Here is a 27,748-nt window from a genome sequence, read left to right as displayed (position 1 = left end):
ATGAAAAAATGCCAGACAACTGTGTGTGTGACGCTATTCCCCTACATGAGATTTGTAGTGCATGCTGCCTGGCACTGCATTGTATAGAATAGAATATATTTAACGAAATTCTACCACTTGTTATCTGTTCATGTTATGAGTATACAAAATTACTGAATTTCTTTGCACTAGGCATTTGGGTTGGATCATTTATTCACATTACTCTTCATCAAACTCGGCTTGGATTCGGTTTGACCGATTCCTGGAGTCAACTTCTCTACCTTCGACGTAAGACATCTCTCTCTTTCTCTTCAGCTTGCTCTTTGATACCTCTTCTTCTTTCTCATCTACATAAGATAAAAACTTTCGCACAGAACAGGATCCACTTTTAGAGGACTGGCCTTGTGGTTGAGAATGGTGTTTTCCGAACACCCGAATCATCTTGCAAAAGTATATAAGGAGAGCCAGAGCACACGCACCCCCAAAGATGAGAAAGAGTTCCCAAAAGCTATCTAGTTGAAGTTGGTTTGAGTCCGAGATTTGTGGGGTGCAGGTTTTTCTCTTGAGCCAATAGTCGTGAATCTTGTGAAGCTCTCCGTTCTCGGATAATTTAAGTATGGCAGTTGACATGTCAACGGCTAATGGGGAGTCCTTTGGAAATGCCTGAGAAAACAATCACAGAGCTTTGACTTTTAAAGTCAAAATCAACATAGATATAGTTGTACTCAACGCAAACTATGATGACGCATATGAGTTATGATGTAGTGTAGCTTTCTGTTCACATTAATAATTAGAGAGCTTGACCTTAAAAGTCAAAGAAACAGCTACAATGATCAGTAAAAAGAGCCGAGAGGCGGGTTTTTTTTTCAATTATTATTATTATTATTTTTTTTTTTTTGACAATAATGAAAGTGTAGGCTGGTTAACCTGATCCAACCCATTTTTCAACATAGTAACTAATATGTGAACCGAAATACTTACAAATCCCCAACCGCTTTTAGTGAACTCTTCACCAACAACTTGAAACTTGCAGTTACTTGAAAGGAAGAGATCAATGTAAGGTCTTTCATCAACAATGGCAGCAACTATTCCTGCCCCAAGTTTCTCGGCATATTCTTGTGGGGAACCAAGAGCCATAAGTCTTGATTTTGGTATGTTGAGTTCTTCAATCATATAATTCTCAGCAAATGATCCTACTTGAAACCCGATACGTTCATTGGTCGAGATCAATGAATCGATTCCTCCAATGGGAGATGAAAGTTGTTGAACGGTTAAAATGGATGTAAGGCTGGCGGTGTAACTTGAGTTGATAATCAGAACTACAAAAAGCCAGATGATGAGAACCAGTCGACCAAGGGTGCTCACCGTGTTTTCTCCTGAAAATTTCAGTATGACCCGATCATAAGTTAACGGGTTGAAGTTGGAACTACAGAATAGATAGCCAATCAGAGGTTTGATTGATACTCACTCTGTGCGAAAACCATAGTTGACAAAGTAAACCTGCAAAACAACAAGAAATATACTTGGTTCAAATTGGACAACAAAAAGCTTGTGCATCAACCCATCACCGCCTGTTTAGTTCAAACCCAAACTGATTTACCTGACTCACCCATTCGGCCATCATGATAGAACATAAACAAATTAAGTAATATGACAATATAAACAGCTCACCACAAGACGGTGACTAACTGTTGCTTGGGTGGGCCCCTAAATTCATCGTTCAACCTGTGTTCATGTATCCACACACACACTCCAATTATGATGAAGAAAACCGCGGTGATGGCCCACATTAGTTGAGTAAAAGGCCGAAAGAAAGCCCAAGACCTCGAGTCTAGTTTCTTTATGGGGACCACAACAACTAACCCTGATTCTATGTATGGTTGTGTGAAGTCAACCGCCTTTGTACGGTTAGTGATGATTGTAATATCACCAACAGCAGCATCAAGGACCTGCATAAATTGCAAATATCATATTTGGAAAGAACAAAACAGGCTACAGAAGACATGACCGAGTATTATACTTTACTTACGTTGTATGCAACTTTATTCACAAACTCGGTGTAGCTCGGGTTCTTATGACCATCCCCAAACTTGACAAACTCATAAGGAACTGGATATGGAATCAACTTTAGTGCGGCAAGAAATACATCTATGCTAAATCCATGAATTTCATTTGAACCGTTGACCTGTGTAACAATTTCTTTAAAACTAGCTCTCAATGGAACTCCAATCCTTAACGGTCTCCCGTTGTTTAAAAATTCCCATCCACGAGGCTTTTCTGTTGTATTCCCGGGCCACACAACCCTTCTTAAATGTTGCTTAGAAGAAGAACGGTTCGATGGTTTTGCATAAAGAGTCTCTGGAGACTGAATGGAAAGCCCGGAGTGGTTCGACCAGTATCCAAGAAGCCAACTCTGGTCCCCAACCATATTAACTATATCAAAAGAAGGGTGGATCACAGACCGCTCAGGATTGAACCCAACCGGGCCAGTGAGACCACTCATATTTGTTTGCAATAAGTTGGTAAGCAACTGTTTTCCTCCATCAAATATACCAAGCGCTTCAAAATTCAAACCATCAGTTCCCTTTACACGAGAATAATTGGAGAAAGAAATTTTACCACCTTCATTAAAAAACTTGTCAAGGGCGTGTGCAACCATCCAAACTGTATCATAAGCATATAAACCATACGCACTTAACCCGATTGACCCGTTACTCAAGTTCTTCCACTTTCTTTCAAAATCTTGTCTTTTATCCGAATCTGGTATGTGAGGCCGAAGCGTGAGAACCCCTTGGATATCTGATGGACTTATAGAAGAAAAACCAGTAGCATCCAAAACATTTGTTAACCAAGTGGTTGCAATCCAAACATATCCTTTTTTCATCATGCCAAGCCTCTTAGCAGTTTCTAAAACCGAAAGACCTGTTTTAGCGTAAGTATGTACAATAACGACACGAGATTCCATTGACCGAACATTAGCTAACACACTACGAATATCTTGTGGAGATGAGAATTCTAGCAATGGTATTTTATAAGAAAGCTTACAACGTTTCTCCCATAGTTTATTACTTAATATGTACATGCTGTTCCTAAACTGGTCACTATCTGTATATATGGCGATTACTTCTCGATAACTGAAATAACTTATCATTTCAGCAATGGCGGTCATCAGATAAAGATCATTAGGGGCCGTTTGGATGAAATACGGGTACTGAAGAGGTGAAAGCGTGGGGTCTAATGCTAAGAATGATAAAAATGGGACATGGAGTTCATTTGCCACATTTGAAACTACATGAGCCACTCGAGAACTAAATGGACCAATGACAGCCACCATATCGGCCTCCATGTACTTCAACACTGAAAATAAAAAATTATCAAACAAATAAACAATTAGATGTATATCCATAAAGAGCATATTTAACCCGTCACCTTTGCTGTTAAGAGTATAAGAACTCATTATTTGACTGTTAGAAACTAGGGGTGTCAACTTTTAACCCGTTTGATGTTTTGGGTTGTTATGTCTAAACCTTATAATAAATAGGTTGTTAATTGAATGAGTCGCGGCAGGGTTCACATATTATACACGTTTAACTTTTAAAGTACAAGGGTAAATAAAAAAAAAAATATAGAGTAAACTGCAATTTTACCCCCTGGGGTTTAGGCCAATTGGCACTCTTACCCCTCCTAACGAAATAATTGCATTTTTAACCCCCCCAACGTTCGCTGTTATGTCGCAAGTTTACCGCTCCTGCTGTCTAATTCTCTTTAAAGTCAACATAAGTTATTAACGGTCAAAGGGTATAATAGTCTTTTCCACACTAGCTTTATATCTTACTCAACATAACACCCTAATAGATCATACTCGCTGCAATCTTACCCCCCTCCCCCCTCCCCCACCCATCCCACCTTCATCTTCTTCCCCATTCTTAACACATCTACAACTTTCAGATGATTTATGAGGTCCACCCCTAATCTTCTTCCTCCTTTCACCACTCACCACCATCATCTCCCCCTTCAACCCACCACCACCTCCATTATCACCTTCAACCAGTGGCGGATTCAAGAACTTTTCCAGTGGGTTCGTTTTGGTAGGTTCTCACTAACTTTTTTCAAATCATACAAGGTTCTTACTATTTTTTCTATTTTTCTCCAAACCGAGTGGGTTCATGTGAACCCACAAAAGAGGGCTGGATCCAGCACTGCCTTCAACCCACCGCCTCCATCTCTATCGTAAGCCCACCACCACTGTCACATTTAAGAAAAAACAAAACAAAAAATAATTACCTACCCTGCCTTTTAATTGCGCCCCAGATCATGTTGACCATTGTTGATGATCCCAGTTGACACTCTCATTGAGGAAAGGCTTACCGAGGAACCGATTAACGAGTATGTCTAGAGTTGTGATATTGTGGCCTTCAACAAGATCTGTAAGTTTTTTTAACAATGTTTATGGGTTTTTATATTTTTTTTGGATTGATCTAGTGCTTTGTCTGTTTTGCTAATAACCGGATTTGCGTTTGCAGAGTGCATCAATGGTGGACTGGATGCTACTGTGAAGCATGGCGGCTTATTTTTGTTTTATTGTGTTTCATCCTCTCAAGGAAAATTATCTATCAGACTTCTTGTTTCAGTTTTGAGTTTTGAATATTACTTTTTTTATTGTTTATTTAGTATTTTGTTGAGATACATTTTGGTGGTGTCAAGATGATGTTATTTGCAAGAACCTTACTTGAATCATTCATTATAGGTTGGGATCCTATGGTGGTGGTTGATTAGTTTGAGCAAGCAGTCCATTGTTTTGTTAACCGTGTAATGGTCACCCAAAGTTTTATTTATTGTTCTTTCACATATGGTTATGTTTTGCTAGGAATGAAGCTTGTGTGTTAATGGGATACTTGATTGCCACTTTGGACCCTACTCGACTGGTCTTTCTTTCTTATATTAACTAACTCCTCTATAGATGAAGAATTCAGAGAACATTTTGCATGTAGTGAAACAGAGTGGGAACATGTTGTAGGACACCATTTCTGAAAAAGCTTCGTTCTGTGATTAAAATGGTGGGTACAATTATATATGCATAAGGTACAAGTAGCGCTACATGTCTGATTATTTGGGGGAAATGATGGGAAGTCACGAGATGGGTTTTGATCATAGGCAAAATCTTGATTCTTTCTTTCACATGAGGGGTTTGTTGTGGAACTTGAAATTTCTTTTCTTTTGAAAGTTTGATACTGGTTTCCATGGTGATTTGAAAGTTGCATAGGGTAATATTGCTTCTAAACTCAAAGTATAGGGGGTAATAAGAAAGGACATTTTAGTAATTTACCTGTGGGGATAATTATGCAACACAACAGGAATGTTGGGGGGTAAAATAAAAGGGTAAAATAGTCATTTCACCGCCAAGTCAACAGATCAGTTAACAAATTAGACAGCAGGGGGTAAACTTGCGACATAACAGCAAACGTTGGGGGGTAAAATTGCAATTATTTCGTTAGGGGGGTAAGAGTGCCAATTAGCCTAAACCACAGGGGGTAAAATTGCAGTTTACTCAAAATATATAATTTTGTAAGTTCAACATGTCAACACGTTTGCGACCCGTTAAACCCATTTATTACAACCCGTTTACACTTCGCCAACCCATTTACTATCCATCAACCTGTATGACTCGTTTATATATAGCATTGAAGTTTAAAAAGAGTAGCATTACATACCATCAACAATACTGAGGAAGCCACTGAAGTTTGCATCATGAACCGAAAGATTCAATGTTTTTCCAGGCAAAATGTTGGGATCAGAATTGATGTCATCCACAGCTGCCCTCATGGCAATGACTGAGACCTCCCCACTGATGGTTTTCACACTCAAAGTGGCTCCAATATTCACTGTCTTGGAAAACACATCTAACAACAATGTTACACTTAGAATTAACATCACTAAACCCCTCATGGTATTAGATTGCTATCCGTCAGAACTAAAGAAAACAGGTACTAAATAGTGAGAAACAAAAGGCTTGTGTTTTCTTTTTTATTAATAATAATAGCTTAAAGGAACAAGAATAGTGAAAAGCACAAACCCATTAGAGATAATTAGCATCTTTTTTTTAATTAAAAATTATGGAATAAGACCAAGTAAACTAAAGATTATGCAGGGGTTATGGATGTCAATTACTTGAGCGCAAGGCAGGCCCTTATTCTTTATCTTTAATTCTTTATAATATAAAGAAAAGAAAGAAATCAAAGGCTTTGGCCCCCAATATCTTTTGCTAGGTGTATGGACCAAAAGTAATAAGTAATTAGATGAATGAAGTTCAAGGGAAGGGGAGTGGTTGAATTCACTGAACTGTACTCTCCGTTGGCGCCCAAATCCTCATCTTTGTTTCTCTTTGACGGCTCCGTTGTGTAGAGAATTTTTAGAATCCTTGGAACGTGTGTTTGGCTTTTGGTTGTAAGCGGGAAAAGAATACTGTGTAGTTTCAGGTCCAAAAATAGCCGTTAAAATTAGCATATTAACAAGTATCATGCTAATTACACACAGTCAAAATAATTTTCACACCCCTAAGCGCCGCGCTATGGCCAAAGCGGGGCGCTTAGGGCAACAAAAGTTGATACGAGGTTTCGAATGACTGACTGACAGACTGACAGACAGACATAAAGGTGATACGAGGTTTCAGTCGCCCCGTGAACCCTAAGCGCCGCGCTTTGGCCATAGCGCGGCGCTTCGACCCCAAATGCTGCCTTTAAATCCCTGGCCAGACTCGACATTCATAATTCGGATTGTTTTTTGTCGATCTTCTTTGCTCTATTAGTTACATTTTTTGAAAAAACGATGTCGTGGTTCAGTAACTATCTTTTCGGTCAATATTCTGACGAGTCAGTTGTTCCTGATTCTTACGAGGGGACCGCTATTTCTGACTCGTTTGAGAAACCGGTGTCGTCCAACTTGAGGGAGACAGAGGTTGTATCTGGCATTCGTTATCATGATAACACGGTGCAGCTGGATTTGAATACCCCTGTGGAGGACCCTTACGCACAACAAGGTTATTCGAATTTCGGTTACGGTGGCGACTATAGCTTTGTACAGCAGGAGTGTTATCCAAACGACAGTTACGGTTGTCAACAAGGTTATTCGAATTTCGGTTACGGTGGCGAGCAAAGCTTTGTACAGCAGGAGTGTTATCCAAACCAGAGTTACGGTTGTGAACAGAGCTTTGAACATCAAGTCTATTCGAACCTCGGTGACGATGGTGAGCCGGAGGATGTGTCTGTTGACGAGGAAGGTTGTTACCCGGTTACATTTTCGTTTGATACAACGCAGACCTTTTCGTCACGTAAAGAGTTGGTGCGTTGGGTACAAGACACGGCAAAAGACAATGGTTACATCATTGTGACTAAGAGGTCGAATAAAAGAGGAGAGAATTACAAGATTTGGTTTCAATGTACTTTTGGTGGGGAGCATAAGAGTGTAGCTACACAGAGGAAAACGGGTAGCAAGAAAATAGGCTGCTCGTTCGAGATGATAGGGTTTTCGGAATCATCCAGAAGTGTTTGGAGGATCGAGGTGACGAAGGCGAAGCATAACCACACTCCTATTGAAAACTTCGAGGGTCACGCGTATGCGAGAAGGCTTTCTTCGGAGGACAAAAAACTGGTTAAGGAGTTGGCAGAGCAAGATATTCCCAACCAAAGTATCTGGAGAACGCTGACAAAAAACAATCCGGCTAGAAAGCTTATTCCGAAAGATATACACAACGCTGTTCAGAAGATCAACGCCGAAAAAAATGTCGGTAAGTCTCCGATGCAAAAACTTGAAAACATTCTTATCGAAAAAAATTACACTTATTACATGCGCACGAATGAGATATCGAACGAAGTTGAAGACGTCTTCTTTGTTCACGAAAAATCATTCACTATGTGGTGTGCCTTCCCGCATGTGCTAATGATTGACGCCACATACAAAACGAACATGTACAACCTGCCATTTGTTCAGGTCGTAGGCATGACGTCGACAAACAAATCGTTTACGGCTGCTTGTGCGGTAATTTCCGCTGAGAAGTCAGAGAACTACCTATGGGTGTTGCAGAGGATCAAGTCTATGCTGGCAGGATGTATGGAACCGCGCGTGATTTTAACAGACAGGGATTTTGCGCTAATGAACGCGTGTGAACAAGTTTTTCCAAAAGCGCATAAGTATCTTTGTCGGTTTCATATTCAACAAAATATTAATAAGAACAGCAAGAAGAAATTCTCTGACAAGGAGTGGAAAGAATTCGTACGTACATTTTGGACATTGTGCGAGTCTACGACCGAGGAAATATACAGGTATAACTTGGAAAACCTTTGAAGCACAGCTGAAAGAAGCTGACCGTGAACGTGAGTATTTCTTACATAATTATGTTCAAATTTTATATAATAACAAAAACTGACTATTTACGTTTTTTAATTTTAGAGGTTTTTGATTATTTGAAGAAATCCTGGTTGGATCCGTACCGTGAAAAGTTTGTATCTTGCTGGATTAACCAAACTATCAACTTTCACCAGACTACGACCAACAGGGTTGAGAGCATGCATGCAACATTAAAAAGTCACTTTCCAAGTCATCGCAACACACTCGATAAATTTGTACTGTATGTTGATCATGTTGTTGATAAATAATACGCCGAGATTAGAAGTAGCTTTGAAACAAGCCTCCGAAAAGTGATGACGCACCACAAGAATCAACCCATGCTTGCATATATTCTCAGAAAGGTTTCAATATATGCGATTGAGCTTTTGAGTATGGAACTAAAACGTAAGGAAGACGGGTTGAGAGCCTACGGTGCAAGCTGTGGTTGCCAACTTTTTACCAGCTGTGGTTTGCCATGTGCCTGTCGTTTGGAAAAGTTGGAAAATAAAGGTAATTAATACTTTTGACCTTTCTCGTTATGATTTTGCCACCTAATTTGTTTTCATCCACAGGTCAGCAAATCCGGATCACACACAAAGACGTGTTTTGGAAGAAGCTTGACTTCAAGCCTGCAAGGAATAACATAGAGGATATCGATGTAGACGCGGAATTTGAAAAATTGAAAAAACAGATCGATCCAACACCCTCTCAAGTGAAAAGGAGCTTCTTTGAAAAGTTTCAGCAAATCCTCAATCCAGGGAACAGTAACAAAAAACCTCCTGCTGTTCTGAAGAAAACTCATGGTCGCCCAACATTGAAAACGCAGGAAGAAAGAAAGGTTGAAACCGCTAGACAAAGCTCTTACATTCCGTCAGAAGAAACTTGGGTCGATGCCTCAGACGATCTTCCCCGTCACAGCTCGTACATATCAGCCGAAGATTCTAGAAGAGAAAAGAATACCAAACCGCTCAACCTACACCCTGATTTCCCGAATATCAAGCTCGGTCCTAAGACGGATATAGCGATCCGCAACTACGCATCTTAGATTCCCAAAGTGATCCATCCATACATCGTTAGAATAAAGGACGCGAAACCAGATGGTCATTGTGGATTTCGATCGGTGGCTGTTGGGTTAGGAGTGAAACAAAATTCATATTTGAAGATCCGGGAACAACTTCTAAAGGAGTTACGTATGAACGAATCGCTTTGGAGGCAGGTTTTCGATCCGGAAAACATAGGACATTATGATGCGCTGGTTAAACGGATCGATTTCAAGGGGGTGGGACGAGCAGGTATCGAAAATTACATGTCGATGCCTGAGACGGGGTTTCTTATTGCCCAACGATACGGTGTGATTGTTCACACCTTCGACATTCGTGGGAGCGATACAATTTTCCCTCTGCTGGGCGGCCCAAACGAAGCTGAGGAACCTCACCTGGTAGTTGCAGTTGTGTTCGTCGACAATGGGCATTTCATACATGTAGAGCTTGGAGGTTGTTATCCAATGCCTCCCCCAAACCTACTCTGGACAGCGAACAGAACAGAGCGCGCAGCAGCCTGGCATACATTATACAGGGATCAGATCAACACGTACGAAATGCTTACGTATCGTGCCCCTGACCTTAATGTAACCCCATATGTTCACGATGTATCTTAAATGTGTTTAATAATAATCACGTTTGTGTTTGTTCAATATACGCGTTACATCACGTTAAAAACCGAATGTCACCGACACGACCCAATCAGATTCAATACGCACTTGTACGACCCGAAATGACAATATAGATCATAATACTACAATTAATGAAAAAATACGTCATGTTCATGTACGGTAGGCGGCTGATACACATAACACTTCTCACAGGAGTACTTGTGCTTTCAAACCTAAATGATACGAGATAACGGAATAAGACATCACACGTAATCGATTTGATCCGGATAGCATGTCATGTTCGTGTTTTTGTTCGTGTTAACAGGTATTAACATGTATTTTCATTCCTCATTCAATTTTCCTTTCTATTTTCATTCCTCATTCAATTCATCCCTCTGTAACTCTCAGATAGCATGTCATGTTCGTGTTTTTGTTCGTGTTAACAGGTATTAACATGTAATTTTCGTGTATAACAGTCGAACAGTCGTGTTAACTGGTATTAATAGGTAATTTTTGTGTATATCGTGTCATGTTCATGTTCGTGTATGGGATTCCGTGTATCGTGTCTTATCGTGTCGTGTCTTATTGTTATACCTCGGAAATTCATGTCCAATAAAATAAAGACACGTATCATGTGAGACAAATGTGTCAGGAACCCGGATCAAATAAGGATGTATGGTAGGATTTAAAAAGGGCGTCATGTTATTAAAATACATCTGAACGACCCAAATTATAAATCCCAAGACCCTTAAATCGTTTTAATAAACATCTGATATATTAGCCGGTTGTTTCTAAATAAATAAAATTCCATTTTTATGGGAATTGGATTCTTAAAATATTACTACAATGATTAGAAAATTTCAATACTTGATTAAAGGAATTGAACTTGAGCTAAACATGCATTCTTGAGAATTCCGTCATTCCAAAGCTTGCCATAAAGATCCAAAATGTAAAAGTTCATGCAAGGCATGCAAAGGTCTGCCCATATGGTCCCCTACTGCAGAGAAATCATGAGAATTCGGACACTACAACTTTGCATGGTCAAAATTTGGAAGTTTGTAAAATTTTTGGATTCTGGTCATCGGTTACGGACCGTATGGCTGTAAGCTTACGGTCCGCAAGGATTGGTTACGGACCGCAACTAGTTAAGCATACGGTCCGCAAGAATCATGTCTGGGCGCATCAGACCAAGGTCGGTTACGGACCGCAACCACCTAAGCTTACAGTCCGTAAGAGATGGATACGGACCGCAAGTAGTTTGGCTTACGGTCCGTAAGCCTGTTGCTGGCAGCAGAAAATGGACAGCTGCCTGTTCAGCCAGTTCCACCGCCTTATTTAGGTGGTATTCGAATTTAGGGGCTATATAGCATCATAGGGGCACCTGGGATCATCTCACAACAATTGTAGACTTCCTTGGCAAGATCTTGTGACATTTGGTGCACTATATAAGAAGAAGAAGTTGTGAACTTTGGGACTTGCTTATTCAAACTCAACTTCAAGCATCTCTGGAGCTTCTCTGGACAGCAATCAAGTTTCTCTTAAGTCCCTAATCATATTTAGGACCATTGTAAGTGTTCCTAATCATTCTTAGTTCAGTTTAGCTTAGTAATTAGCTAAAAGTCAAACCATCGTAATTAAGATTTGACTTCGAGATTAAGCTATAGTTACTCAGTAAAATCTCGAATTAAAAGTACCTATAACTAGGTAATTATGTGGGTAATAAACCCTTAAAAGGGTATTCTCAGATTTCCATTCTAACTATGTCAATTGTCGGGTCAAAGCTAATTACAAAAAGTCAACAGAAAGCTTTATTTCAAATTAATACATAATTAGCAATGTAGGATCCATGTAACCTGTTTTGTCATTAATATGACTTGGTAATTAATATAAGAACATGCCTAAACATGTTCAACTCGACAATTTTCAGTTTAGGCTCGGTTTAGAACCGATAGTCGCATAGTTTGACTTATGCTTTACTTTCAGGTCTGACCCGTTTAAGCCAAGTTTAGGATTGCCTTAGAGCTTCTTTTGGACCTATTTACATGTTAGTATAACCCTCTGTGATTATACAACCTGGTTCATTAGATATCCGATTATTATGCAAGATTCCGTTAAATGCCTAAATGTTGACTATTATGTCCTTTCCACTTTAAATTATGATTTTTGAAAATATAAAAAAGTAGACACCTTAGTTACTGATTTATAAACTTGTACCTAAAATTTTACATCATTTGGAGGTCTAGATTTAGAGTTATGCTCATTAGCGTAAATAGAAGCATACTTAGTAATTAATTTGCGTAATTAGCCTATAGCCTATCTAAACCCAAATTTTAATATCAAACTTTTTACCTACTGATATAAAATAATATTTTGGGATTTTTGGAGATTTTTATTTATTTTTAGGCTGAGCATAACTTAGAGTTTTAAGCTTATTTCGGTTATTGCCGGTTTTGCCCTTTCGGGCTATAAAATGAGTTTTATAAATTCTTTTGACCTCAAACCTTTTTCTACTAATTTATTATGTTAAATAAATTATTTTGAGCCTTCTGGAATATTAAAAATGTCAGCTTTTTATACAAAACCCAGAAATGGCTCCAAATCGCCTTTTTAGGCATTTTTACGACATAGTATGTATCAAAACTAGTTTATATATATATGGGTTGATACCTACTGATATATTCAGCAAATTTTTATATTATAACAGTAAACAAAAGTTTTAAACTCAGGTTTCCAGTTTTGACCTTTTAGGCTTATGTGAAGTTACCAAAATGCCCCTACGGTGCATAATATGGTTATAATTAATAAATTTCACATATATATGATACCCTACTGTTATAACTTACTAAATTACGTATATTTACTAAATGAATCAGACCTGTAACTCAGATTACAAATTAAACTCTTTTATACCCTTTAAAATGATCAAAATGCCCTTATGAGGCATAGTTTGTGTTTAAAAACATTTTGGGCATAATAGGAGATATCTTACTGATATCACAACATATTTAGTGCATATTAACTCAGGGAACTTGTATATGATTCATATGGTTACCCGTTACGCACTTTCGCGTTCGGATCGGCTTATGTAACTAGTTTACACATTTTAGCCGAAACGGGTCAAACCATATCCTTATTGTCTCAAAATCCATAATGTGATTATGTTACCCATATTAAACAAGCATGCAAGCTTGTCAGGTCAAAACCAATTTCTAATCCGGTCTTCGCCTTCCATGCGATTGAACCGTATTCTTTCGTTAAGACTAACCGGTCTAAGCTTAGGCTAAATTAAAGACCCGTTAGGATTCTAATAGGTTATTATAAACCTTCGTTCCAGAATAGGAGATCAGTAAAAGCTATTTGCACTTGCTTATTGTGACTGTACTTGCTCAGGTAAATACTTTTAACTTATTTTCCCTATACGGGCTTGGGGTACGGTATATAAAATACCGCTTGGTCGGGCATTGAATCTTTAATCAAATGTAGGTTAAATCATTGAAATGATCCGTTAAAATTGTTTTGTTTGCTTAAAGCCTTTGGGGGGTTAATGACCATGTCCCAGATATCCTTGGCATCATTTTACGAAATGACCACGACCTAAGCATACGGGTGTAGGCGTGCACCCGATAGTGCATAAATAAATATTAAGGTATAACCGCCGGCTTTGGGTTTAACCGCTGTGGAACTATACCATGTGGTGTGTCTATTGATCCTTAACCCGGTGTCAACCCGGGCTACTGGACGCATAAGAAACATGTAAATCTTTTACAAGATTATATTCAAATAATTATCCCAAGTTATAAAAATCTTTTTGTGCCATGTGCATCTAAATCAATTTTCAAACATTTTCAAAATGAGTCAGTTAAATTGTATTTACCAGTGTAAACTGACGTATTTTCCAAAAAGATAAAGTGCAGGTACTACGCGTAATAGGCTGGCCTCTCCTTAGCATCACTTAGAGTCTCGCAAGCTTGGATGCCAAATTCTGCTGAACTATGTTTCCTCTTTATTTTGATCCGCCTATGGATCTGTTTCAACTACATTGTGATACTTAAATATTACAATATTTATTCGTTTGGAATAAACCTATCTTTTTGCTTCCGTGTGCATTTTAAATTTGTGTTGTTTGACTATGATGATATCAACTATGTCACGATACTCCCCACCGGGCCCACCGGTGACACGTGGAAAAATAAGGGTGTGACACTTATCGTGTACGGGTATACACGATATGCCAACCTTAATGGCAGGGGCCGCGAATGTGTGGATGGTGGTCAGATGAAGGTGGAGGGGTGGCGGTCAATAGTGTGTGGGTGTTTTATGTGTTTGTGTGAACTAGGGGATTTATGGTAAAGAGTGGGTATAGCCTTATAATTTTATGTTGATAAAGACAAAAACTATTATTACACTGTAACGAAGCAATTTTTTTTTTTTTTTTTTTTGCATTATGAGTTGTACCCCAAGCTTGGGGGGTTTTTAAAAAAATGATTTTTCATTTATAACCCAAACATTTCATATTTTGTATTTTAACCCCTTTTAATTTTTTTTTTTACTTTTAACCCAAAGTTTTTCATCTTTTATAATTTAATACAACACTTTATTATTTACAACTTTGGTCCCCCATACTTTTTATCTTTCACAAGTTTTTCGTTTTACGTTTTGTTCTAAATTTTGCGAGTTAACATGTCGTAGCGTGTATGTAAGGTTCAACGTTTTTTGCTCTATTTTTTCATATTTGACAGACCCGTTGCAACGCATCCATTTTTTCCCTTTTGAAAAGTTCGCTGCAACGGGCGGGTACTAGATCGACTAAGTTTTTATTTTCTACGTTTGACATTTCTAGTTAATTTCTTCGCATTAACACGCTGTAACCGGTGTGCGTGGTTCAACAATTTTAGTCTGCTTTTCATTCAGTGTAATTTTTACAATTTTATCTATTTTATTTTTACGATGTTGAGAGTCGATGTCGTTGTGGCGTTGATGCTACTTGGCACGGGTTTACGAACGTTTTTAACCTATTAAATTATTTACTAATATTTTGTTTCTGTTTACCCGTATACTTCCTTTACTTAAAAACTATTTTTTACATGCATATTTTATGTACGGGTATGTATAAATATGATTTGTTCTACATTCCGAAGTAAACTTCTTTTATAGACGAGTCAGGTCAAATATAATACGTTTTCGTTTAAAAAAACCATTTTTACGTGTATATTTTTATGTACGTTTTCGTATAAATTCAAGTTGTTCTACGTTTCGACACTTTTTTGGGAAATGATTCAGGTCAAATATAATATGTTTTCGTGTTTATTTTATGTATGTTTTCTAAAGTTTGTTTCGAACCAAGTGTAGTCAAATTATGGTTTCTTTTTCTCCAATTTTTTCGAAAGCTCTAATTAATCCCTTTCAATTACAGGTGCATATTTTACTTCATACCCGTTACGTTTTCTATGTATGAGTTGGGTCACATATAATACGTTATGGATATGAATTTGTTTTACTTTACGTTTTATCCAATCACAATGCTTATACAGGTTACACTGAGTTCAACGGGATACGTCGAAATGTGTGTTTTCAAATGGTTAATGCATCATATAACGTTTAGACAAATCAATTCAATGTTTACGATATACCCGCGCCGCAACGCGGGCGGGACTTAACCCTAGTTTAAAGAAATAACAAGTTTTTAAGGCTTTTGGAAAACAACATTTCACCCCTTTTCAAAAAAACAAAAAAAAAACAAAACACTTTTATCAATGACAAATATTTTTTAACTTATTTTGAAAGAAAAGTCAACAAGTCATTTCCAAACTCAATCCAAAACACCCTCTTTGTTTTGGCACAACGAGAAGGTGACGTAAGTTAGGGATGAGCATTTGGTACCGGTACCAAAACATACCGGATATATTCGGTACCGGTACCGGTTCCGATTTTCCCCGTTTTCCGGTATCGGTAGTGGTACGGTATCGGTATTTACGAGTAAAACACCGGTAAATACCGATACCGAACCGATATATTTGGTACCAGTACCGGTACCAATTTTCGCCATATTTCGATATCGAACGGGTACCGTGCTCATCCCTAACATAAGACACCGTGATCTAGTTATTGACGACGACAACACTTAGTGCCTTCGTGACCAAATGTCGTCGGCCAGCTGCACAGCAACACTTGGCAAATGGCGACACTTGGACATTAGTATAAATAGTTTACACTTTTCTTGTATTTTAGGCTTTGGGATTAATTTCGTCTAAAAGTTTATGTCTTTAGAGTGTTTCTAGTTCTTAGATTGTAATAACAAACTATGAGATTATTGTAAACATTATTCAGGTTAATGATCAATAAGAGTTATGTTTGTTTCTTGGTTTGTTCGGGTTTATCTTCATTTCCTACCATTTTGAGGTTCAAACACCGAATTGATTGGTGTTTTCGGTTGATCTAAGTGTTCAACTATCACTAGCACTATTAGATAGGTGATTGTAAACCTACAAAAAACCTTTAAATTTTTAGGATCTATGTAATTTTTTATTTAATTTTTTTTTTTTGTTAAATTATAAGGATAAAGATAAGAAATCCAAAGTGATCCTCTTAGGGTTAATAATGGCAAAATGAGTTAAATAAATTAAAGTTAAATATTTGAACAAAATAAACATATGTATAAAAAAGACAAATATACCCCATATTTAATAGCAAAAAATAGATGGGTTAATGAAGTAGATGATAGTGGCAAGTTTTAGAAACCCTAGGGACGGTTAAGTAAAAAAAAAGAACTTTCTGAATGAAAGCACTGTACGTAGGCAGAGATCAGCGATCCCACCATGTAATGTACCGGTTTCATCATGCTCGATGTCAAATGGAACGTTTGCAAACTAGTTTCATCAGGATTGTTCAATTTCGAATAGTTTCAATATGTCGTATTGCATTTATTCACAGTATATCATTCAATTTACGACAATCTTTATTATGTTTACAATAACATTATCTATGGTGACGTATTTCCAATATTATCTGTATATACTTGGATTTCAATTGATATAAACAAGCAAGTTGGTTCAAAGGTCGCCTTTCGGTGTGGGTTCTAATCAATTTATAAAGCTCATGATTGATTGTTAAAATCCAACATATGTAAGGTTAATGTTTTTCTGTATACTATATATATGAAGAGAATCATGAGAAAACTACTTAAATGTGGTGGGTGTTTGGGATTCCTTATTTTCATCAACTTATAACTTATTAACTTTTTGAAAAGTTAAAAAGGACTTATAATCTGTTTGGGATTGTTTGTTTTATGAGGGAAGAAGTTAATAAGTCACAATTTCTGACTTGTTAACTTTTTATAGAAATCAAAAAGGACTTATAATAAAGAATCCCAAACAACACCCTGGCAATAAAACTAACAAAAAAGCTTAAAATACACATTATTTTTTTAACATTGTCTGGCTGTAAGTATAGCATTTTTAAGATAATAAAAAATTTAAAAAAAAAACTAGCATTGCACATGTGTAACATATATTATGTTTTTAGAGGGGTTTAGTTTTTAGGGTTAGGTTTTTGGGGGGTTTAGTTTTTAGGTGGGGAGTTAGGTTTTTTGGGGGGGTTTAAGTTTAGGATTTTTTTAGTGGGGGGGGGGTTGGGGGTGGGGAAGGGGGTTAGGTTTTTAGGAGGTGGGAGTGTGTAGGGGGAGAGATTAGGGTTTTTCGTAGTGAACAATCAAGCCTTTAGAAGCAAATTTACAATTATTCAATAACACCATCATTAACAAACCAATATAGAGAAATACCAAAAACCATGCAAACAAAGATACAAATAACATCAAATAACAGTTACATCTTTGTCTAAACCTCTTTGAAGCATTTCATCAAACATGTTCTATACATCTTTACAATCAATCCTAAATTTCTCACAAATTGAACTCAAAATTCAACAAATAACACATCAAACAGTATCAAAATAACTTATTAACTTTTTATAAGTCAATAAGTTAAAAGTAGCTCCAAAACAAGCTAACCCAAACACCCACTTAGATGGATATTTTTTTTACCAATCCTAACCCATCCCAACTTATTTCATGGCCTAATGTGACATACTTCTTAATTTAAAAGGACTTAAAATAACCCAAAATGTCCTACATGGATTTTTTTTGCCAGCCTGGCCTGGTTGCAGAGTACATACTCAAAAGATTTCATATTTTCTTGGTTGTAGATAGCTCTGGCGGTAACATAGTTCATCAAGTCGCTTTACAAGTGGTTAAATCCAAAATCCATATGTTGCGAAACATACTGTTGAATCCAATGTTTGGTGGGCAAACACAGACTGAATCTGAGACATGTTTGGATACTAAATATTTTGTGATGATTCAAGACAGAGACTGGTATTGGAAGGCTTTTCTTCCTGAGGGTGAAGACAGGGACTACCCTCCTTGTAACCCTTTTGGCGAAGGGGTATTATTGGCACGGTGAGGAGGGTGCCACTGGCGGTTCTTGGGTCTTCATTCAAAAGAAACAAGTTAAAGGGTAACATAGTTAATTTACACAAAGTTAACAAGTTTTTTTTAAAGCATGTGCACAAAAACTCTGTTCAATGACTTTGCAGATCAAGTTTTAAAATTCTACCCAAGATACCCAGCTAAGCATTACATTAATGAAACCCCAAAACCCACAGGAACCCTAATTCATTATATTAGCAGATAATATACCATTTTCCTTAAACTGCCGAGCCCTCAGAGGTAGCTTGCTGCTGTAAGTTGTTAATTGTGGTCGTTTTGGATGCAAGCACTGCATTTTGATCGGCGATATTTTGCTCCAAAAAACCAAGATCCATTTCTAAAAGTTGATTCTCATTGTTGGCCGCTTCAATCATCCCTTGCAATCGAATAACATCTGTCTGCAGAGCGGCATGCTGAGAAGACAATTCAGACAACCCATGCATAGCTCCTTCAACAGGATGTGATGTTCTTTCCTGATTCTCAACAACTACACTTTGAATAAAAGCGTCCTGCTTGTTATACGGGATCTAGGGTTTGAATATTAGTGGTCCGGGCAGGCTGGGCTTGAAGAATATGGGTTTTTCATTTACGGAACCCATTAACTGGTGAATGGATTTTATAGATTTTTCCTAAATAGATTTTCTAGCCCTTTTGTGGTCCTTTTCTGATAAAAAATTTGAAAAAAATAATAATTATTGTAATTCAATTGTCACACCCCTATTTTCCACGTGTCACCGGTGGGCCCGGTGGGGGGTTCTGTGACGTAGTCGATATCGTCATAGTCAAACATTACAAAATATAAATGCACAACGGAAACAAAACATAGATTTATTTCAACTAAATTAAATTGTAATATCCAGTATCACAAAAAGTTGAAATAGATCCACAGGCGGATCCGAAACAAAGAGGAAACTTTTATTCAACAGACTTCATGCATCCTAAGCTTGCGAGACTTTTACAGATGCTAAGGAGTGGCCAGCCTATTACGCGTAGTACCTGCACTTAGCCTTTTTGGGAAAATACGTCAGTTTACACTGGTAAATACAATTTAACTGACTCATTTTGAAAAGGTTTTAAAAATTGATTTGAATGCCCGCGGCACAAAATTTTTTATAACTTGGGATCATTATTTGCTTATAATCTTGTAAAAGAATTACATGTTTGTTATGCATTCAGTTTTCCGGGTCGTACCGGTTTAAAGATTAATAGACACACCACATAGTATAGTTCCGCCGCGAGATTTCTTCTCGTACCGACTGTTATACTTTATTGATTTTGATGCACTACGGGTGTACGCCTACACCCGTGTGCTAAGGTCGTGGCCATTCTTTGAATGATGCCAAGGATATCCGGGACATGGTCATTAAACCCCCAAAGGCGTTAAACAAACAAAACAACATTTTCAAACAGGTTACTTTGACAACACTTAACCACCGACCGGTTAAGGTCAATTACCCGACCAAGCGGTATTTTATATACCGTACCCCAAGCCCGTATAGGGAAAATAAGTTAAAAGTATTTACCTGAGCTAAATATAAAATTTAATCCTAGCCGTATCAAATCAGCAAGTACAGATAGCTTTTACTGGGCTCCTATATCTGGAATGAAGGTTTTTAATAACCTATTAGAATCCTAACGGGTGTTTTAATTTAGCCTAAGCTTAGACCGGTTAGTTTTAAATGACGATCACGGTTTAAACGCACGATAAGACAAGACCGTTCAAGAATGTGGTTTTGACCCAAGAAGCTTGCATACTTGTTTAATATGGGTAACTTAATCACATTCTGGATTTTGAGACAAAAAGATATGGTTTGACCCGTTTCGGCTAAAATGAGTAAACTAGTTACATAAGCCGATCCGAACGCGTAAAGTACGTAACGAGTAACCATAAGAGTCATATACAAGTTCCCTAAGTTAATATGCCTTAAACATGTTGTGATATCAGTAAGATACCTTCCATTATGCCCCAAATGATTTTAAACCCAAACTATGCCTCATAAGGGCATTTTGGTCATCTTAAAGGGTGTAAAAGAGTTTAAATAATAACCTGAGTTACAGGTCTGAATAAATCAGTAAATATACTTAATTTACTAGGTTATAACAGTAGGGTATCAAATATATGTGAAATTTATTACTTATAACCTTACTATGCTCCGTAGGGGCATTTTGGTAATTTCACATATGCCTAAAGGGTCAAAACTGACATTCTGAGTTTATAACATTAGCCTACTGTTAAAATATAAAAATTTACTGAATACATCAGTAGGTTTCAACCCCATATGCTTAAAAAGGTTCTAGCACAAACTTATGCGTTAAAAACGCTTAAAAAGGTGATTTGGAGCCATTTCCGGGTTTGGTATAGAAAGCTGATATTTTTAAAATTCCAGAAGGCTCAAAATACTTTATTTAGCATATTAGATCAGTAGAAAAAGGTTTGGGGTCAATAGGATTTATAAAACTCATTTTATAGTCAAAAAGGGTAAAACCGGCATTAACCGAATTAAGCTTAGAACACTAAGTTATGCTCAGCCTAAAATTGAATAAAAATCTTTAAAAATCTCAAAATATTATTTTATATCAGTAGGTACAAAGTTTTGTACAAAAATTTGGGTTTAGATAGGCTATATGCAATTTACGCCATTTAATTACTAAAGAAGCTTCTAATTACGCTAATGAGCATATCTCTTAATCTACACCTCAAACTGATCTCAAATTTTAGGTGCAAGTTTATAAATCAGTAACTAAGGTGTCTACCCTTTTACATTTTCAAAAATCATATTTTTAAGGTCATTTGGGCATAATGGTCAACATATAAGCATTTAACGGAAACATGCATGTGCATAGGATGTCTAATGAACCAAGTTGTATAATCACAGAGGGTTATACTAACATGAATATAGGTCCAAAAGAAGCTCTAAGGAAATCCTAAACTTGGCTTAAATGGGTCAGAACTGAAAGTCAAAGAAGAAGTCAAACTATGCGACCTTCGGTTCCAAACCGAGCCTAAACTGAAAATTGTCGAGTTGAACATGTTGGGACATGTTCTTACATCAATTACCAAGTTATTTTAATGATCAAACAGGTTGCATGTATCCTACATTACTAATTATGCATTAATTTGAAAATAAGCATTATGTTCACTTTTTAAAGTAAGCTTTGACTCGACAATTAACATAGTTAGAGTGGGAATCTGGAAATACCCTTTTAAGGGTTTATTACCCACATAATTACCTACTCAAAGGTATTTTTAATTCGTGATTTGACTGGACAAATTTTAATTAATCACCAAGTCAAACCTTAATTACGACGGTTTGACTTTTAGCTAATTAACTAAGCTAAAACGAATTTAGAAAGGTTAAGGACACTTACAAGAGTCCTAATTAGGATTAGGGACCACTAGGAAATTGGCTTGATGTCCAGAGAGCTCTAGAGATGATCTTTTTGCAAAGTTGTAAATGAATGAATAAAATGTTCACAACTTCATGCTCCTTATATATGGAATTTGATCATCTAGGATCATGCCAAGGGAGTCTACAGGTGATACAAGATCATTACAGGTGCCCCCTATGCATGAAATACCATTGGGGCAGCCCCTGGTATAAGAAACAAATGTTTTAAGTCGGTTAACAGCCTTAACAGGCACCTGTCCACGTTTTCTGATACTGGCACTCTCACGCGGGCCGCGTAAGCCCATAAGGGGATCTTACGTGGGCCGCCTGGCCTGTCAGAACCAGCCAAACAAGTTTAAACTTTGCACTTTTGGTCCCTGGTCCTTTGTAACGTGGTTTTAAGTCCCAATTTTGCTATTTCTGCCCTCTAACTTGATTTTTAAGTGCTTTAGGACTTTTACTAACTTAGTTAAGTCCTTGACTAACTTTGTGAACACTCATAAGGCCTTAAAATTCAACGTTGACGCTTTTAACCCCTCGTACACGAATTTGATCATAACTTTCTCATACGATGACGAAACTTTATGAAATTTTTACCACATATTCTAGTGAGTATAATTTACCGTTACAAAGCTTCGGGTCTGCTAAAAGGTCACTCAGAGGTATACTTTACACATGTTAACACATTTAGCCCCTGTAGTTTATAACTTCTCACTTTCTTTCATATTTAGCTTCGTATGATCCATGATTCATTCGTTTGAAGGTATAAACATCTTGTAGGGCTATTTTTAAATATAATTATCCATCGCTGACATTTTGGACCCTTATATTCATATAGTTTTCCCCGTTTGTCAACATTAGTCCTTCTAAAGTATTCTTTCACACGTTCAGAGCTTGTGACACGTGTTCATACATTATTGGACATAAATTTTCAAGGTGTTACATCCTCACCCCCTTAAAGGAAATCTCGTCCTCGAGATTTATGAAAACAATTGAGGGTATTTCTCTTTCATTGTGGACTCTAATTCCCACGTATATTCAGGACCTCTACGGGCGTCCCATTTTACCTTGACAATGGGCACAAGCTTCCTTCGAAGCCTCTTTACCTGTCGATCCTCAATCGACACAGGTTTTTCCACAAATTTCAAGCTCTCGTCTATGTGCACATCTGTGTGTGGTATGACTAGCGATTCATCAGCTAGACATTTCTTCAGATTACAGACGTGGAATACATTATGAATACCGCTGAGCTCTTCTGGTAACTTTAACTTATAAGCCACTGACCCTACACATTCGATGATCTCGAATGGTCCTATATACCTCGGGCTTAACTTACTTTTCTTACCAAATCGCATCACCCCTTTCCAGGGTGATACTTTAAGCAAAACTTTGTCACCAACCTCGAACTTGAGGGGTTTTCGCCTTTTATCAGCATAGCTCTTCTGCCTATCCCGGGCAGCTTTTAGGCGGTCACGAATCTGGAAAATCTTGTCCGTTGTCTCAAAAACTATATCAGGACCTGATAATTGAGTGTCTCCTACTTCTGCCCAACAGATGGGTGTTCTGCACTTCCTACCATATAATGCCTCAAAGGGTGCAGCCTGAATGCTAGTATGGTAGCTATTATTGTAGGAGAACTCGACCAAAGGTATATGCCTATCCCAACTACCACCTAGATCAATCACACATGCACGCAGCATGTCTTCCAAAGTTTGAATAGTACGCTCACTTTGCCCATCCGTCTGAGGATGGTAAGCTGTACTAAAATTCAATTGCGTGCCCAGAGACTGTTGGAAACTCTTCCAAAAATGAGATGTGTATCTAGTATCCCTATCAGAGATAATAGATACTGGTACGCCATGTAAGGATACAATCTTATCCACATACAGTTGGGCGAACATATCGGAGCTGTAAGTCTCTTTAATGGGTAGGAAATGTGCTGACTTAGTCAGTCTATCAACTATGACCCATATTGTATCATTTCCTTTCTTCGTTTTTGGCAATTTGGTGATGAAATCCATCGTCACCATTTCCCATTTCCAAGTGGGAATTTCAGGCTGTTGTAGCAAACCTGATGGTTTCTGATGTTCAGCCTTTATCTGAGCACATGTCAGACATTTAGCTACATAGGCAGCTATAGACTTCTTCAAGCCTATCCACCAATAGTTTGCCTTTAAATCCTGGTACATCTTATCAGCTCCAGGATGAACGGAATACTTGGAACTGTGGCCTTCCTTGAGGATAACATCCCGAAGTCCTCTATAAACAGGAACCCATATTCGTCCATTTAACCTCAACATCCCGTCCTTATCATAGGATAATTGTTCTTCAGTCACTCCCAACTTTTCTTCAGGATAGTTAGCTTCTAGCACAGCTTCCTTTTGCGCAACTAACAACCTTTCAGTCAGGTTATTCTTTATCTCAATGCGCTTGGCATTGATCCTTATAGGCTTCACTCTCTCCTTCCTGCTTAAGGCATCGGTGACTACGTTAGCCTTTCCTAGATGGTATCTTATCTCACAATCATAATCGTTCAGAGTTTCCATCCAGCGTCGCTGCCTCATGTTCAAATCCTTCTGATTGAACAAATGCTGAAGGCTCTTTTGATCAGAATAGATCACACACTTAGTCCCATATAAATAGTGCCTCCATAGCTTCAATGCAAATACGACGGCACCCAATTCCAAGTCATGGGTGGTGTAATTCTTCTCGTGCACCTTTAGTTGACGTGAAGCGTAGGCAATGACCTTACCTTTCTGCATTAACACACAACCCATCCCGGTGTGTGATGCATCACAATATACTACAAACTCTTCAATTCCTTCAGGTAAAGTTAGCACTGGAGCATTGCTTAACTTCTGCTTCAAAACATCAAAAGACTCTTGCTGCTTAGGCCCCCAATCAAACTTGCTATTTTTTGCGAGTGAGTAGAGTCAGGGGTGCTGCAATTCTTGAGAAATTCTCGATAAAGCGTCTGTAATATCCTGCCAATCCTAGGAAGCTGCGAATCTCTGTAGGCGTCTTCGGCTCTTGCCAGTTCATGACAGCTTCAACCTTAGCGGGATCCACTTGGATTCCACGTTCACTCACAACATGTCCAAGGAATTGGACTTCACGAAGACAAAATTCACACTTCGAAAACTTGGCATAGAGCTTTTCTTGATGAAGTAATTTAAGAATGCATCGAAGATGCTTCTCATGGTCAGCTTGGCTCTTTGAGTAGATGAGGATGTCATCGATGAAAACGATAACAAATTTATCCAGATAAGGCTTGCAGACGCGATTCATGAGATCCATAAATGCGGCAGGTGCATTAATGAGCCCAAAAGGCATCACTAGGAACTCGTAATGACCATAACGAGTCCTAAATGCAGTCTTATGTACATCCTCCTCCTTGACCTTCAATTGATGATAGCCTAACCTGAGATCTATCTTGGAAAAGTAGCTTGCTCCTTGTAACTGGTCAAACAGATCGTCGATCCTGGGCAAAGGATATCTGTTCTTGATAGTAACCTTATTAAGCTCACGGTAATCAATGCATAGACGCATTGATCCATCCTTCTTCTTGACGAACAAAATTGGCGCTCTCCATGGAGACGAACTCGGTCTAATAAAACCTTTGGCTAGCAAATCATCTAGTTGCGTCCTTAATTCCTTTATCTCTGTTGGTGCTAATCTATAAGGCGCTCTTGCAACAGGTGCAGCTCCTGGAATGATGTCGATTCTGAACTCTACTTGTCTATCTGGTGGCAAACCAGGTAGTTCTTCTGGGAAAACTTCGGGGTATTCAGAAATGACTGGAATATCTTCAATCTTGGGTTTCTGCTCATCAATAGTCACTTGTGCCATATAAATGACACAACCCTTCTTTAAGCATTTAGATGCTTTGAGCATAGCCACTTGCTCAGGCAATCCATGTTGAGTATCTCCCTGAATGGTGAGTGGCTCACCAGATGGTGTCTTGATTACTACTTGCTTCTTGTTGCACACTATCTGGGCTTGGTTATGCGATAACCAATCCATACCTATCACTATGTCAAAGCCTGCTAGCTTAAAAGGTAACAAGGATAAAGGAAAAGAGTAGTTCCTAATGGATAGGACACATCCATCTAACACAGTCGAAACTGTTTCTATGGTTCCATCAGCTAATTCCACTTCATATTTCACACTTAGGGTTTTAACAGGTAATTTTAATAACTCACAGAACTTATTATCTACAAAAGATTTATCTGCTCCAGAATCAAATAATACTCTTGCGTAGACATCATTTATTAGAAAAGTACCTGTTATCACGTTATCGTTCTGTATAGCTTCCTGAGCATTCATCTGGAAGACCCTGGCGTTGGTCTTCTTTCCCTCCTCAGCCTTTTTCGCAAGTTTCAGGCAGTTGGTCCTAAGATGCCCCTTTTCATTACAATTATAGCATGTGGCATCCTTGAGTTTCTTACAATCTAATGCCTTGTGATATGGGGACTTGCAGATCCCACACGCTTTCGGCTGGGATTGGGATCTTGACTCATACCTGCACCTCCCAAAATGGTGCTTCTTACACACCTTGCATCTGGGTTTATCACCCGCCTGTTGATCACCCTTCTTGGATCCCGACCCTTTCTTGTGGTCGTTGTTTCCCTTGCGCTTCTTGTCTGAGCGCCGCGAACCATCATCTTCGCATTTTCTTTTCTCAGCATCCACATTTCTAAATGATCTCTGTCTAACCGCGTCCAGCGTGAGGGACAGAGATATGTCAGCTGCTGACCTGAATGTAGCGGGCCGAGAGGCCTTGACACTTGCTTTGATTTCTGGGGCCAGACCCCCAATGAAACGGGCAATCCTTTTCGGTTCAGGTGTCACAAGGTAAGGAACTAACCTTGACAGAGTATTAAAACTCGTGAGATAAGCCTGGCAATCAAGGTTTTTCATGACCAAAGACAGAAAGTCAGATTCTATCTTTTCCACCTCGTGCCGAGGACAGTAGTTCTCCTTGATGAGAGCAACAAATTGATTCCATGACATGTTATACAGCGGAATCTTCCCAGAAGCCTGAATTAACGACCTCCACCAGGCCAGGGCTTCTCCTTTAAAAGACTGGGATACAAACTTCACAATATCCCTCTCCGCACAACCACTAATGTCCACTACAGTGTCCATTTCATCCAGCCAACTCATGCAATCTACTGCCCCTTTCTCCCCAGTAAAATCCTGGGGCTTACAAGATACAAAATATTTATACGTACAGGACTTGGTACGTGGGGCATCATCAAACACTATCTTCTTGGGTGGAACACTGTTATGGTTTGAGGAGTGTCTATCATCATCTTTCTTAGACTCACTATTCTTAGACCTTGGTGGGGTAGGTGGTGGCTTGCTGTGACCCTCCGAATGAGTCTTTGACTTGGTGTGCGGTGTGGACAGGGTCCTACTGTGAGTCTCACTATACTCACTGTTTTGTCGATCTAAAGCCCTTGTAACAGCATTATCAACTAGTGCTTGCAGCTCTGCACCAGTCAGCTGTATCTTAGCGTTCTCGTGGTTCTCCACCGGACGACTGTTCACCTCGTCCGACCCCGCCATGTAGCTTCAACTGCTACATATAGAAAATAATGGGCAAGGTTTTATTTAGAAGCTTTTACAGAGATTTATAATTTATTAACCATGGTTTTAGATAGCCATTTCTAGTTAATTTGTTAATTATTTATTTATTTCAGGACCTTTATTATAATCCTAGATTACAATCAAACATTAGCATAAAAAGCTTAGTCACAAGGATAGTTTCGATTTATAACCAGGATTTTCACAGAATCGAGGTGTTTGGGTCTGAATCACAGTTCGTTACCCTTTTCTAGACAGTGAGTTGCAGACTTCTAC

General features: G+C 38.3%; 1 protein-coding gene and 1 long non-coding RNA gene across 6 annotated transcripts; one reads left to right on the top strand and one right to left on the bottom strand.

The window, feature by feature from the left end:
- LOC110885389 (glutamate receptor 3.2) lies at positions 1–27,454 on the bottom strand. The gene is made up of 7 exons (XM_022133080.2): positions 27,118–27,454; positions 5,691–5,879; positions 2,009–3,336; positions 1,651–1,928; positions 1,448–1,479; positions 961–1,355; positions 1–642 (listed from the first exon to the last, which is right to left on the bottom strand). Exons 1-7 carry the CDS (start codon positions 27,452–27,454, stop codon positions 199–201), a joined length of 3,003 nt encoding a protein of 1,000 aa, XP_021988772.2. The 3' UTR covers positions 1–198.
- On the top strand, positions 3,867–4,702 carry LOC110885390. 5 transcript variants are annotated; one of them, XR_004869109.1, is made up of 3 exons: positions 3,867–4,067; positions 4,320–4,406; positions 4,503–4,702. It is a non-coding gene; the product is annotated as an uncharacterized LOC110885390 (long non-coding RNA). The 5 variants fall into 5 exon arrangements; XR_002562144.2 differs by having other exon boundaries at positions 4,291–4,406; XR_004869108.1 differs by having other exon boundaries at positions 3,867–4,209.
- Positions 27,455–27,748: the final 294 nt, after the last annotated feature.

Source organism: Helianthus annuus, chromosome 10, assembly GCF_002127325.2.
Source record: "Helianthus annuus cultivar XRQ/B chromosome 10, HanXRQr2.0-SUNRISE, whole genome shotgun sequence".
Classification (NCBI taxonomy): domain Eukaryota; kingdom Viridiplantae; phylum Streptophyta; class Magnoliopsida; order Asterales; family Asteraceae; genus Helianthus; species Helianthus annuus.
This window is presented reverse-complemented; position numbering and strand designations above follow the sequence as displayed.